Raw genomic sequence first — 14098 nt, forward strand, 5'->3', positions numbered from 1 at the left:
CCGGTTTCAATTAACCAGAAGCAGGCCCGGGCCCATCCTCCATGCAGCTACCATTCCTTTGGTAATGGGCACAGGCACAGCACACCTGTGAGTAGCAAACGGATTCAGATGAGGTTTATTTTTAAGACTGGTTGCAGATCTCAGTTTGAATCAGATGTGCAGCTCCAGTTTCCTCAACACTGGACATCCCCTTTTCACAACGCACACCCCTCCTTCCTAGCCATTCAACCTGAGGGTAAACAAAACTTTCCAAGCCAAGTGGCCCATGAATGCCCGAGACACAGAAACCCAGACTCTAAATTATCAAATGAGATTTATTGCATTTCATGCAGTTTGACGTCCATGCATTAAAGGAGACTAGCACAATTTTTAATGCATTTTTAAAAATAAAGTTAAAAAACTGGGGCTGGGTAGGGGGCAAATGCACCAAGTTCTAGTTTCCTTAGGTCCCTGGGAGAGGTTTGGGAATGAAATCATCCATGCTCTGTAGGGAATGAGTTCATTTCTTAAACGCAAGGAATGTTTTCACATCCTCTGGACACAAATACACAGAGCTCTGGGGCAAGAAGGACAGGGAGAGGACCACTAATGAATAAGAAGCTACACCCATTTACCTAATTTAATCTGAGGGTAGAACAAGGTGGCAAATCCTGGGGCAGCAACTTGTTTCAAGAGCTAGAAGATGATAACATGCACCCCTGGGGAGATTTTCTTCTAAAAGGAAGTGGCGGTGAGAACATAAAAAAAAAAAAAAAAAAAGAAGAAAAAAAAGAAAAAGAAAAACAAGAGAAGAAATATTTCTTCAACACATTCTTCAAGAAAATGCCATAAATATGTTATTTAATATTTTCATTTCATAGCTTTGGACACACAGCTCAACATATTGAAATATTGATTCCTTAGGGGTGGAAAAAAAAGGAAATAAAAAAATCCCATCTTTCCGCTGGAGAATCTCGGCCTCCAGGCATGGGGCGTAGTGCACCAGTGTCCTAGCCTGCAGGAGGCGCTGAGGTTGGCCGGGTCCTCTGGGGAGGGAGGCTGTGCCCATCACCTGGGGCAGTATGGCAAAAATTGTGTTGGGTGTCCTTGGGCTTGCCAGCTCAGGCCCTCAGTCGCCGGTCACCTGGGGAGCCTGCCCATCAGCGGGCTGGTTGGCTGACTGGATGAACATGGGCTGGGCGAGGTCCTGGCCCGCAGGCATAGTGACTTGCTGGATCTGGTAGAGCTGCTGTGAGGGGTGGAGAGGAGAGAGTGAGGTCACCCCTGGGAGAGGGGCATGCAGCTCCCTATGGGCCTCGAGTTGGTTGGGGGCCCCAGATACCTCAACCACCACCCACTGCAAGGCATCAGAGGGAGGAGGGGTTGTGGAGTTCTGCTGGGGTCGGGAACAGCAGACACAGGAGATACCAGCCCGGTGTGAGGGTGTGTGTGTAGTGGGCAGGGAAGAGGTGCAGGGAGTTGAATTTCCTGTGGCTTTCACTTCTCTGGGCTCTGCCTCTCCCGTTAGCTCAGAGCCTTGAGCTTGCTGCACGCTGTTCCTCTGTGACAAACACAAGCAATTCAAACCACTGTACCAGCAGCTTGGAAGTCAGCATTTCCCCAACTCTTGGCAATCCTCATCGACAGGGGCAGTAGGCTTAACCCCCTTCCTCCTTGCCTCGGAATGTCTGGGCCAAATCAGGCTAAATGGAGTCTGCCTTTCCTACGTGGCCCTGCTGAGGAGGTAAAACACTTCCTACAGCCAAGACCCGTGTGGGTGAAGAGGATGCAGACACAGTCACTTAGAAGGCCAGGGTCAACAGGCTATTTTATTTCTCAGGTACCCCCAAATGAAATCAAAAGCCAATAGGACCCCTGGCATATGAGCCCAGCACCTGGTACTGGCGGAAGGGAGAGGTGGGTCTTCTCCCTACTGGGCAGCTCCTCTTCCTACTGGGAGCTCCTCTCCCTACAGGGCAGCAGAGAGCACAAGCTAAGGCATGTCATCCTACCTTCTCACCGGGATCTCTGGGATCTGTACTGTGAGGGGAAAGGGGAACGGAGGAGGATTCCTTCCTTTTGTGAGTTTTGAGTGAGTTTAGAATTATTGAATTCCAGGTACTGAGGGAGCTTAAGAGGTTACATGTTCCCTGCATTTCAACTAATTCAGGCTATTAAGCTGCACCATGGCTTAGAGAAATAGTCCTAGAGGGAAGTAAGACCTGCATTCTAGTGCTGGCTCTGCAACGAACTGTTGAGTGAGGTTGGGCAAGACAATTCTCATGTCTGGGGCTCAGTTTACTCATCTGTAAAATGGAGACGGGCTATATAATGTCTAAAATTATTTTTGGCTCCACAAGTCTGAAAGGACACAAATCTTTATAAGACAGGTGCCCTGACTTAAAAACTGTACTTATTTTAACTATTTTTGTTCATTCATTGCTAATAGAGGATAGGATAGTTGCTCTAAACCATCCAGGGATACCATTCCTAACCCCTTACCCTCTTCCCCTGCCCAGGCTGGGCATCCTACCTGTCCATCTGTGAACTGGCTGAACTGCTGCTGTCCTTGCTGGACCTCTGTCTGTGTGATCTGTAGGAAATCAAGCACAGTAGAGTAGCATGTCGGCTGCAAGGCCTCATCACCAGCCCATTGCCCAGGAGAGGGTTGTGAAAATCAATGAGACAGTGTATGTCAAGTGCCCAGAATGAGGCCTGGCATAGAACAGGTGCTCAATGAGTAGCAGAAAAACAAGGATCACTTCCCTTCCCCCTCACCGCCTTCCCGGTACTGACAGCTACCCAGAGGTGGAACCACAGAGGCACACAGAAGACCCTCAAGGACATACTAAATAACTACCATACCCATCTCCCTTAATGCCCATCGACTCCCCTACCTCCCCATTCATCCCAAGGTCTTTCTGGAGATTGAGGTTCAAGTCAAACACAATGCCTAACTCCTAGAAGCTAACATCTACAGTTTCAGCATGAGCCCTAAAGGTCTTTCAGCCAGTGAAGACAGACTGTAAAACACTGGGTGAGTGGTGAGTGGTCCATTTCATTCTTGGAAGGTGGGCTCCAAACCAACCCCTATCACCCAGATTATATGACTGGAATATGAAACACCCTGGCAAGTAGGCAGTCTTGGCCCTGGCAGCCCTCGTGGCAAAATCATGAAGTACTTTTTCCAAGAAAGAACACGTGCCGCCTCTGGTACAACGGAAGGTAGGTGGATGGGAGCCTCAGAGAAAGGGGGAGAAGCAAGGGTTAGAGCAAGGAAGACATTTATCATAGGCACTTAAAATCTTCTATGGGTTTTTTTTTTTTTTTAACTTAAATGGGTTTTAAAGTAAATTTACTGGCATATAGACCTGCATCATAAAACAATAACTGCTGGGGCCAGCTTGGTAGAGTGGAAAGAAGACTGGAGCACGTGTGTGTGTATCTATGGAATGTCTGACTAACAATGTCCTCCTTCTACCAGTTCCTGAAATCATCACAGCCAACCTGCAAAAAAAGGACTGTCCTCGTGGTGGCTAAAAGCAACCCTATCAGGCCTATCAGTGAGCCTATAAGGAGCAAAAAGGAGATGGGTATGCAAAGCTTCCAAATTTCTATTGTGCTTTGTTTCTGGTCTTTCTCCTCCCATCAGTCTATAAGCTGCTTGAGGGCAGGAGCAAAGTTTTGTTTTTATACCCTCAGCAAAAGATAAGTATTCATAAAATATTTGTACAGTAAATGAATAAGCCTAAGACAAATGGAAAATATCCTTATAGATGAAGTTAACTGCTTTGTGGCCAGCAAGCATGCCATTTACAACAGCTGAAGAGAAAATTTCATTTACATATTATTCTTTTGAGCATCCAATCAACAGACATTTACTAAGCACCTACTAAATGCCTAGTTGTCCTGATTACAACTTGTTCTCGCCTCTTCTCTGTATACTCAATTCTTCCCCACTTTCTGTCTTTATTTTTCATTCCCAAAACTGATCTCTGGGGAGCTTCTCATTTCCTCCCATCCCTGTGCCATAAAATGTTTTCAGATCCCAGAGAAGAATCTTACAAGGTTAAAAAAAAGAGAGAGAAGAGTACATAAAGGTATGAGCAGTCTTGTGATCTGAATAAGTGCTGGTGAGCCCCAACGATATTATGGAAAAGCCCAAGTCCTTAGGTAAAGCAGGGAGTGGGTATGGAGAGGACCTTTAATGATCACAAGAACTGTACAGAAAGTAGAAGCCTTGCTTTTGGCTCATTTCTCACATTTTCCCAGATGAGATCTTTGGAGACCAACTCTAAAACCCAGCTCTGTCACCACTGTCAATAGATACATCACCAAAATTGCAACTGGGCCAGACAGGTCCAGCTCTTAAACGATCGCTGCTTTTTTTGGGTCTGAGGCAAAAGAATCCATTAACAATGCTTTCCCTTGACCAGCATCCCCCATACCCTTCAAATGATGCCCACATCTTCCCATTTCCCCAGTCCAGGAAGGCAGCCCCCTCAGGATCTATGACTCACTGCCTTGAATATCTTAGGGTATGAGAGGAAATGAAAGGGGCAATTTCTCTGGTTAGGAATGTGTGAGGAGGTAGGGGGCAAAATCTAAGTAGGCTTTCCAAAGGGACAGGAGGACACAACAGCAACTGGTGTTGTGTAAAGAGAGAAATGGTCTGACAACTGGGCGGCCTCCCAAAATGCTTTCTACAGTCAGTCACGGATATACACATTAGGCTTTCTTCAAGTATCCCTGAAGATTCCCCTGCCTTGTGTTTCTCTTGAGGAAAGGCTAGTAAGAGACACACTTTGAATCCAGTCTTCCAATTACCCCAATCTGTCCTTTGGGAAGCAGAACAGATGTGGAGGGTGTGGAGGTGGTTCTTGCTGAAGGATAAGGTGGTGAGAAAGTTGTATGTCGTGTACCCCTTTCTAGGCAGAAGCCAGCTCCTGCTGATCTCCAACTCAAGCCCCATATCTCTGGGGCACATACCTGCTGGGCATTGGTGGCAAGTGTCTGGATCTGTCCCTGCACGACCTGGGTGCCTGATACAGGCTGGGCTAAACGGATATACTGCAGCTGGCCGGCATTCAGCTGTACCTGGAGCAGAGGCAGAAACGAAGAGACCACAGAAGACTGAGTGTAACCTCAAACAGGAAAAGTTTATATGACCAGAGATTCTGGCTGTTCCCCTCTTTCTCAAGTCCTCTAAAGAAGCCCATCCTGAAAGAAGTTCCTTTTTAACAGAGATCAAAACAAAACAAAACCACATCCACCCCACAAACCACACAATGTTAAAGAAGTTATGCTCCCTGAATGGACTTTGGAAAAAACTCCCAGAGGATCTAGGTCCTCAATTATTCATGGCGCTTGGCTGTTTGATTAGTTTGTCTTAGGAACTGGTCCCAAAGACTGACATTTTCAGAATGGTTAGTGTGGGCTTCTTTTCCTCCATCTCCATACTTCCCGACCCTAGTCCTGGGGATGACTGACCCTATAATTCTAAGAGCTCTGGTGTCTGCTAGGAACCCAAAGCAGACAGCTATCACCCTGCGCCATTGCCCTGGTAGTGTACAGCCCCATGCTGCAAATCTTGGAGGAAGAAGCTGGCCTGGACCAATGGGGGTATCTCTGTGACTTTTAGGATCCTTGGTGTTCAGCACTAGCTTTGGCCAAACATCTCCCAAGGGGACGCTGAATCAATAAGCCTTTCACAGAAAACCCCATCATGGGAAACCAAAGCTGCAAAAGTGAGTCCCTTATGCTTACGATTAAGTCTCAGATAATACAATAATACCACATGCTGCATTTAATTGTGTGCTAAAAGCCCTAACTCAGGCTCTTAACGCTCCAGTGTACCATGAAAGTATTAGTGCTTTGAATGTGAGGGTGAACTGCCTTAGTGAACCAAGGCAGTTTCAACGTGAGAAAAACTGTGGCTCAGCAGAGGAGGACTGCAGACATTCACACTGAGGATTTGGGGGATGAAAGAAGTTCTGGAAGCACAGGTGTATTTGGTCTGTCTCTATCTGGGGACCTAGACACCACCCCTTGGCTGACCAGGCTGACTCTGTTGTTATGGGGAGCTTCTTGAGGCAAATTTTCCCCTTGCTTTTAAGAGCAAACTTCAGTGCACAGAATTTTCTATGAGGAAAATGCAGCTGAGATGAAGCTGCACTCCTGTATGCAGTGTTACATTAAACTGCCTCTTTGAAACTTCCAGCCTCAAAGGGTGTATGAACCACCAAGGAGAGACTAACTCTGAAGTTCTTGGTAGAACATCTCAGAATTGTCAGCTTGAGGAAAGATGGAGGACAACAAAATCTAAACCAGTTAAGAATCTCATTCAAAAGCATTAAGGCAAGAGTAGTGTGATCTGCAGTTATTTCTTTTCTGAGAATACTCCAGGAGGAGCTCAAGATGTGGTGCCAACCCTAAATCCTCTACCTAAATCCCATAATGCAGCTTTCTGGGCAACAATATTAAGTTGCTTATAAGGTACCTGGGTGGTGGCTTGGGAAACCTCACATGAGACTGACAGTGGCTGGTCCCAGGAGTCACAAAACTCCAGCCAAGGATCACAGGATGAAGACCTGAATTCAGCCTCATCCCAGGAGTGGGAGAAAAGTGTTCTGACATCCATAGGGACTTAAAATTTTCTAGCTGGGAAAAGGAGTTCTTTGCAGAAACCAAAGTGTGGCTAAAACACCAAATGACCCCAAGAAGCTCTATTCCTTTTAGGCTTAGGGTAAGTCATCCGATGATGCTCTGCCTCATAGTCCTTTACCATAAGGTTGGATCTGGGGGTTCTCACAGCCTTTTAATGTTAATTACAAGACAAATAAGCATATCCCTTGGGCTTTCAAAAAGGAAGTTTTCTTCTTGAAACTCATCACAATACAGGCACTCTAAGGAGCTGCTTTAACCCCTTTCAACAGACTCTTGTAGGTTTATGAGACTAGTGAAGATGAGATCATGAATTCTGCAACATGTCTTCTAGGCCAAAGGTGTGTGCCTCAGGGGATTAAAAACATCAGAATTAAAGTTATTGCAAGGTGGGAACTCTTCTGTAGCTTAAATGAATGTGTCTTGGGGCTTTTGCAAGCAAAAATGAGAACCATTCAAGAGAGAGGTCTTGCAGTTAGTGGCAGAGCTCAGTCACTTGGAATTGATAGGTGGCAGGTGTGTGTGTGTGTAAGAAAGAGAAAGATGCACAATATACAACACTCTACTTTCTTAAGCCTTCTCTTAACTTAATAAGAATAGTTCCTTAAACAGGGCTGAGGATGCTTTCTACTTTTTTTTTCAAAGAGGAAATGGTTAACCAAGTTCAGTTGAGTTTCTGTACCTGCCTACATTTCATTTACAACAGAAAGAAGGGTATGAGGCAGGAAAAAGGAGGACTGCTCCTGTGCCATGTCACTTACTTTCCACATTTTTTTGGTGGCAAAATGACCAATGTACAGACTGAAAGTGTTAAAACAAGGACATTTTTACAAAAGAACAAGTACAAGTAAAAACAGCCAACGAATCTAAGAAATGAAATCCCTCAAGGCACACAGGAAGCAGCAGCCACAGTGAAGGAATGGATAAGTTAAATGAAAGCCAAAAATACACTTTACTGCAGGCTCCACTGGGAACTGACTCATGAATATGCAACAAGTGTATTTATGGCCTTCACCACATACCTCCCTCTTACTCTCTGCTAATCAAAAGACAGAACTGCAGTGGCATGAGATGTTGGTTACAATGCTTTCTCTGCACAGGTGGAATGAGGGAAAATCGAAAGAAGCTGCCACATAGTGGCTGAACCTGGATTAAGGGAAAATAGGGAATAAATATAGTGAAGTAAGTTATGGTCTTGGGGTAACAGGAATATAGGTTAAAAAAAATAAATCTACATAGGTGTGTGTATGTGTACATGTTTAAGTATATGCATATATAAAATCTTCAAGCATTTCCTGTTCTGAAGTTGAGAATGGTGCTGTAAAGGGCTTACTGGGATCTGCTGGATCTCTCCTGTGTTGGTGATGATCTGTTGCATCACCTGCATGGTCTGTCCAGTACCACTCTGGGTCTGCTGGGCTTGGCCCTGAGGCTGGGCCTGGACAATCTGCACTTGCTGACCTTCTCCAACCTGCATTGTCACAGGCGTGGTCTGGAAAAAAAGAGTCAGAAGAAGACTGAATAAGCGCTGGCTCGGAGCCAGGAGGATTACCAAGGGGTTAACAGCAAACAATTAATTGGGAGCAAACCCCCTCCATTAATGCCTGGACTCACTTCAATACTAATAACAATACTCAAATTGCAGTGTGCTTTAGGCTTAGAGCATTGCTAAGTTACTCTCTGAAATAAAAGACAGGAAAGCGAAACAGTTTTTTTAGGCTCACAGTACAGAATATTTGTCTAGGCCCCAAACATAAATCTTCATGCCTCAAATGCTTCAACTTCACAGTTCTTTCAATGATGTTAAGGCCTATGGCACAAAAAGACTCAAAAGCAACCATGATTGTTCATTTAAGAAGTGGACAAAGTCAAGTCAGGAGAATGTAAATTTGGAGGACAAATCTAAATGGAAAGTGAAGTCAGAATGAATTTACTACTCAGTTCAGGGCCCTGGACTCCTTTCTTTTGGCATGTAGGACAACGGAAGGAAAATAAAGTACACGGGCAAATTCCTAAGGCTGGGCTTGGTGCCCACTGGCTTTCACCCCTATACAAGAAGCAGAAGGACTTCTGCCCATACCAGCTAGATGGCTGCACTGAACCACAGCATGGCTTCCCATGGGAGAGGCAAACACCATTAAGACCCTCAACTACCTGGACACTTAACTGAGGTTATCCCTAATTAAAAGAATTTAATAAAGCAAGACACTTAATAGTCTAAAAACAGGAATATCTGATTTAAGGAATTTTAGTCTAATGTATATGACTTGGCAGATTTTGCACCTCTTGTACAGACTCAGTGGATTGTATTCCTAAGAAATTTGCTTCTCTGAGAGATGGCAAAGACTTGAATGGCCAAAACATTCCTAAACATCTCATAATTTTAGCTCTACATTTTACCTTCACAGACTACCTAGAACAGTGAGCCCAGCCCATCTGGTTCAAATGATGGTAGTGGTAGGAGGTGGGCGGAGCCTTCTAAAACTGCACCAGCACCTCCAACCCCCCAAATTTGAACATGATCTCACTCTACTCTGAATTAAGAATCATCTCAATGAGAAGACTCTTGGGAGTTTGAACAGATCAAGGTCCTCAATTGATGTTACCCTGCTGGTCTTGCATTCCAACTGCAGAGTTCTACTGAACATTAAAACTATGCATCTAAAATTATAAGGGAAGGGAAAATGCTTGGGGGAACTTTAGAAGAGGAATCAAGGTATTACTAAGTAAGGAGAAATTATTACAAACTGGGTGAGGGAGGTGAAGAACAATGATGGAAGGAGCTAAGTAAAAATACTTACAGTGGGCTGGGACAACAGGAATATCTGTTCCCTTCTCACACCACAATTTTCAAACCTCCAGGAACAAGTTTCCCCACTTCACAACAGAAAATGCAGGATTCACTTAATCAAACCACATATGTGGTAGTTAGATTCAGCTGTCAACTTGGCCAGGCGAAGGCACCTAGTTCTGTTGCTGTGGCCATGAGCCAATGGTATATGAACCTCATCTGTTGCCGATTTACATCTGCAGTCAGCTAGGAGGCGTGCCTGCTGCAATGAATGATGTTTGATTTAAATGGCTGGTGCTTAAATGAGAGAGTGCAACATTGCACAGCCAAAGCAGCTCAGCATTCCTCATCTCAGCACTCGCAGCTCAGCCCAGGCCTTTGGAGATGCAGAAAGAAGTCACCCCGGGGAAAGTTGTTGGAACCCAGGGGCCTGGAGAGAAGGCTAGCAGAGACCATCCTGCGCCTTCCCACGTAAGAAAGAACCTCAGTAGAAAGTTGGCTGCCTTTCCTCTGAAGAACTAACAAAATAAATCCCATTTTATTAAAAGCCAATCCGTTTCTGGTGTGTTGCATTCCAGCAGCTAGCAACCTAGAACAACATATCCTTCCAAATTTGCTTTAAAATGTATTCTGTTCTGCAATAGTCTTTGCACTCAACTTGAAAAACCCACTTCTATAGGTGAAGCAGCCACAACATGAGGCCATCCTGAGGCAGTAAGACAGCAAAACAAAAACTGGATTGTACATGTAGAATGGGGAAAAAAAAAAAAAAAAAAAAAACAACAACTGGAAGGGACCAACTTGACCCTCCTCTCAAGCCTTACCAACTCCAAGCTGAGAAAGTCTGGGGTGGCAAAGAAGAGGACAGATGAAATTTTTGCTGACTTAAAAAAAAAAAAGAGCATGCTGCCAACTCATCATTGTAATATATCAACCCAACTTTCCCAAGAGGATTTCTGACGTATTTCTAAATCACTTCAGGAAAATGAGAGCTTATGTTAGCAGGGCAGCTGTCAAATTATGTATGGCATGCCCTGCCGTCAGGCCACAATGACCATAAGCACTGCAGGATGATCAGCCAATCAGAGCCAGTTCTTGGAAGACTCCCTAGAAGTTTGCTCTGTAAAGGTTTTGATAAAGCCTTTGGCAGGTAAAACTCCCACCAAACATTAACAAAATAAGGTTCCTTAGATATCATGGTATAGTGAATGTCTTAAAGCAGGGAATGAGGCTGAGCTCATCTTTGAGTCCCTCCTGCCTAGCACAGTGCCTGGTATACTAAAAGCATTCAACTTTTGTTATACGGATAAATAAATGAGCAGGAATAAGCCCTAAAAATCATAATTAATGTTTAAATCTATCCACGCCCCACTTTCTTCTTCAAGGCAGACCCAGCTCCTTACCAGAATACACAAGGCAGCCAGCATATGCCCCTTACCTACATTTTCGGATGTTCTCCTATGTTGACTGCATTTTCCTACTGCTCACTGTTATTTCTCACTCCCAAGCCTTTGCTTATGCAGTGCCCTTTATGGGGAATGCCCTCCTTTCCCTCTCTAATTTCCACTATTCCCTCTAAGACACCTATCATTCCCTTAGGAGCCTTCCCTGACATCCTGTTCTACCACCTTCACCATATCTTTTAAGAACCCTTTTGAGGTGTCCCCATAACACTCCATACAAAATTCTATTTTTTTTTTTTTTTACAGAAACAGTTTTTAATGAACTTATAAACAAACTCCCATTTCAAAATTTAAAAAATCTCAGATTATGTTTACAGTGATTATATTTATCTAAGCAACATACATACATATTCAGTTGTGAGATGTTAACTAAATCTGTGACAAATATTTTTAGTACCAAGAATATCATAGAATTAATGCAGAGTCCTAAGGATAATCTACTAATCACTAAGTTTTTCCTGAAGTCTTCACTTTAGATGCTGTTATTTCTAACACAGATAAGCAGGCAGAGTCCTTCATATGCTCAAACACTGGAATCTTTGGTTGCTACCTTATTAGTTGGCTTGCAAACTAGAATCCAACCATTTTAAGAATGCTGTAAGTGAACAACTTACAAACCCCAGAGATGGAGAAAACCTATGAATGCACAACTGTGGGCATTTACACCATCACAACTGTAGCTGAAGATTGTTCATGAAGCTCTTTGGAAATGAGATCTTAAAGCAGATTAGCTCAAAATAAATTTTAACAAAAACTGGCATATGTACAATTTCTCCACCAATTTGTGTCAACCATTTAGTTAACTTTTCCACTTGAAAAAATGCAATGGAAAATTGGACACCAAGTTTCACATCTCAGTTAATATTCACAATTACAGTGGCTAAAACTTGGATATAGCACCACCATTGCTGCCCAGAGCTAGTCTATACTGAAATTAAGTTCTTTAAACCCATTAAATGGTTGTCCATAACCACTGGCTAGACGGCTAGCATACAAATGAACTAAAATTTCTAGATTAGGGGGGAAACAAATACTGCTCCAATCATCTGCTCTGCTTCTTCTATCCATCTATTCATGCTTAAAACCTTCAGGTTCTTTTTTCAGTTTGCTTGCCTATGAAGGTTTGGGCCTGCTGACCCTGCCCATTCAAAGAGCCTACCCGCTGTGCTGCTTTCTGCTTTAACACTGTCCAATCAAATGTGTAGTCATATTGGTGATTCAGGGTCCTGAAAACAATGTGGAAAAGCTGCCTCAAATACATGTAATCTGGGACTTCCTCAAAGTGTGGCGCACAACAGTTTAAGTACACGGCAAATTCTGCAGGAAACCTCTTACATACAACTTCATCAGGAGTAGACATCTTTCCACTAATCTTTTCATACTTTTGTTTCTTTGCTGCAGCCTTTAGTCCTTGCCATGACAGACTGGTTCTATTAAAATATATCAAAACAAATCCTTGTTCAATACCAAGATGTGCAATGATGCTAGCGTATCAGGCACTGTCAGTGAGATTTTTATCTTCTCTGTATGGTATGTGTTGCCTTGTCCTGTTGTCTCTTCACTTTTGGCAAACCAAAATCAATAAGGAATAGCTTATTCCTTACTCCTAATACCATTAGGAAGTTATCAGGTTTAAGTCTGTCTCGATGTATAAAATTCTTTGCTCATATTCAATTCTACTGATCATCTGGTCAGTTAACGTAAGTACAGTTTTCATTGTGAACCATCTTAAACAGAAACTGAAAGGTCTACAAGGCTGGGTCCAAGCACATTATGGTCTTTTTCCTGACCAAACCACCATTATGTGGGGGATGCAAACTCCACCTTGAAGAATCTTGGAGAGTTTGTTCTTGTACAACAACTAGGGATACCTGGCCTTCTGAGATTCTAAAACTGCACTGCCGCTTCCTTGCCATTGGTGATGGTGACTGCTAGATTAATGTCCCGAAAGAAGCCACACCAGATATTCCCTACCAGTTTATATATCCCTTGGACAATGAATTTAGCCTTGGAGCTGCAGCTCCTTACCCTCCTGAGAGACAAAAATGGAGGTCTGGGGGCCAAGCCCCAATACCTCTGGGAGGAGGTCAGGGCTTCCAGGGCCCATTCACACAGAAAGGTTACAGAGGAGGGAAATGGAAAACAAAAGCTCTTTCTTAGCATTACAGACACCAGAATTATCTGAGGGAAACCTGATCACTGACTCTCAGACAGGTTTCTTTTTGCTAGGTCACAGTTTGTGAGGGAGTTTTTGCAGTTATCAGGCTGGGCCACTTGTTTCTGGGCAGCCATTGCTGCCTCGCTTTTGTGGCAACGTTGTGGACTTGAAAAGGGGAATGATAAGTTAGGGAAGCATTACCGAGGCCACCACTGCTGCTCCTGCTTGGAGGAATCCCTGTTACTCTGCCAAAGCTGCCATTTTGTTCCTGTGGCCAACAATTTTATCTTACATTTTCCGTAAGTTGGTGTAATCTTTAAGTATTTGTCTCTCCTATGTGACTGCAAGTTCCTTGAAAACAGGAACTGTTTTATTCATGTTTATTTTCCTAGTACATAGCATAGGACTTTACCTAGAGTGGATGCTCAATATATGTTTGCTAAATAAATGAATTAATGACTGGCAGGGAATTTGTATTCAGAGGACAATTCTCTGCAGCCTCTCATGGCTAACAAACATGGACATTACTGCTCTCACACTACTACTGTGGAGAGAAGGAACCCTATGATTGCTACTGTAAAAAAAGCAGGTCACTTGATCCAAGTATAGGGGACAGAGAAGTAGGGAAGAGGGGTTGGAGAGGGATGCAAGCTGGCAGTGATGTCCAATATCCCTCTTTAAAGGCAAAAATTCCAACTCTGGTATAGACACACAGATACCAGGCACAGAGTCCACATAAAATGCTTTCTATAGGGATTCTAATACTCTTCATGGGGGCATTCTGGAGATTTTTTTTTTTACCTTCTAAAATTTTTGAGCTCATACAGATCCTGGAGAGCATTATGACCCATGAGTAAACAGGCCCAGAGATAATGAGGATAATACTTTACTACCTCAGGGGCTGAATCTGGGGAAAAGCTCAGGTTTCTAGACTTCAAATACAGTGCTTTATTATGATTTGGCCATCTCTCTGCCCTAATCAAACTTTTCCCAACCTAAACCTAAGAGGAGCTGTCCTGCTAGGTAGGCACCTTCAGCAGCTCA

General features: G+C 43.7%; 1 protein-coding gene and 1 pseudogene across 13 annotated transcripts in view; both read right to left on the reverse strand.

Annotated features, from left to right (window-relative positions):
* Positions 1-296: 296 nt before the first annotated feature.
* NFYC (nuclear transcription factor Y subunit gamma) overlaps positions 297-14098 on the reverse strand; it is an 82722-nt gene continuing 68920 nt past the window's right edge. For 10 of the 13 annotated variants that reach the window (XM_077150093.1, XM_077150091.1, XM_077150092.1 and 7 more), the window contains 4 exons: positions 7976-8134; positions 4969-5076; positions 2513-2572; positions 297-1540 (listed from right to left, as the gene is read on the reverse strand). In XM_077150093.1, coding sequence (XP_077006208.1) covers positions 1109-1540; positions 2513-2572; positions 4969-5076; positions 7976-8134 — 759 coding nt within the window. In that variant the 3' untranslated portion in view covers positions 297-1108. The remainder of the gene's footprint in view (positions 1541-2512; positions 2573-4968; positions 5077-7975; positions 8135-14098) is intronic. The other 3 variants (XM_077150099.1, XM_077150098.1, XM_077150089.1) reach the window with 2 other exon arrangements.
* Positions 8141-14093, reverse strand: LOC143674411 (casein kinase I pseudogene; annotated as a pseudogene).

The sequence above is a fragment of the Tamandua tetradactyla genome, chromosome 2 (assembly GCF_023851605.1).
Source record: "Tamandua tetradactyla isolate mTamTet1 chromosome 2, mTamTet1.pri, whole genome shotgun sequence".
Classification (NCBI taxonomy): Eukaryota; Metazoa; Chordata; class Mammalia; order Pilosa; family Myrmecophagidae; genus Tamandua; species Tamandua tetradactyla.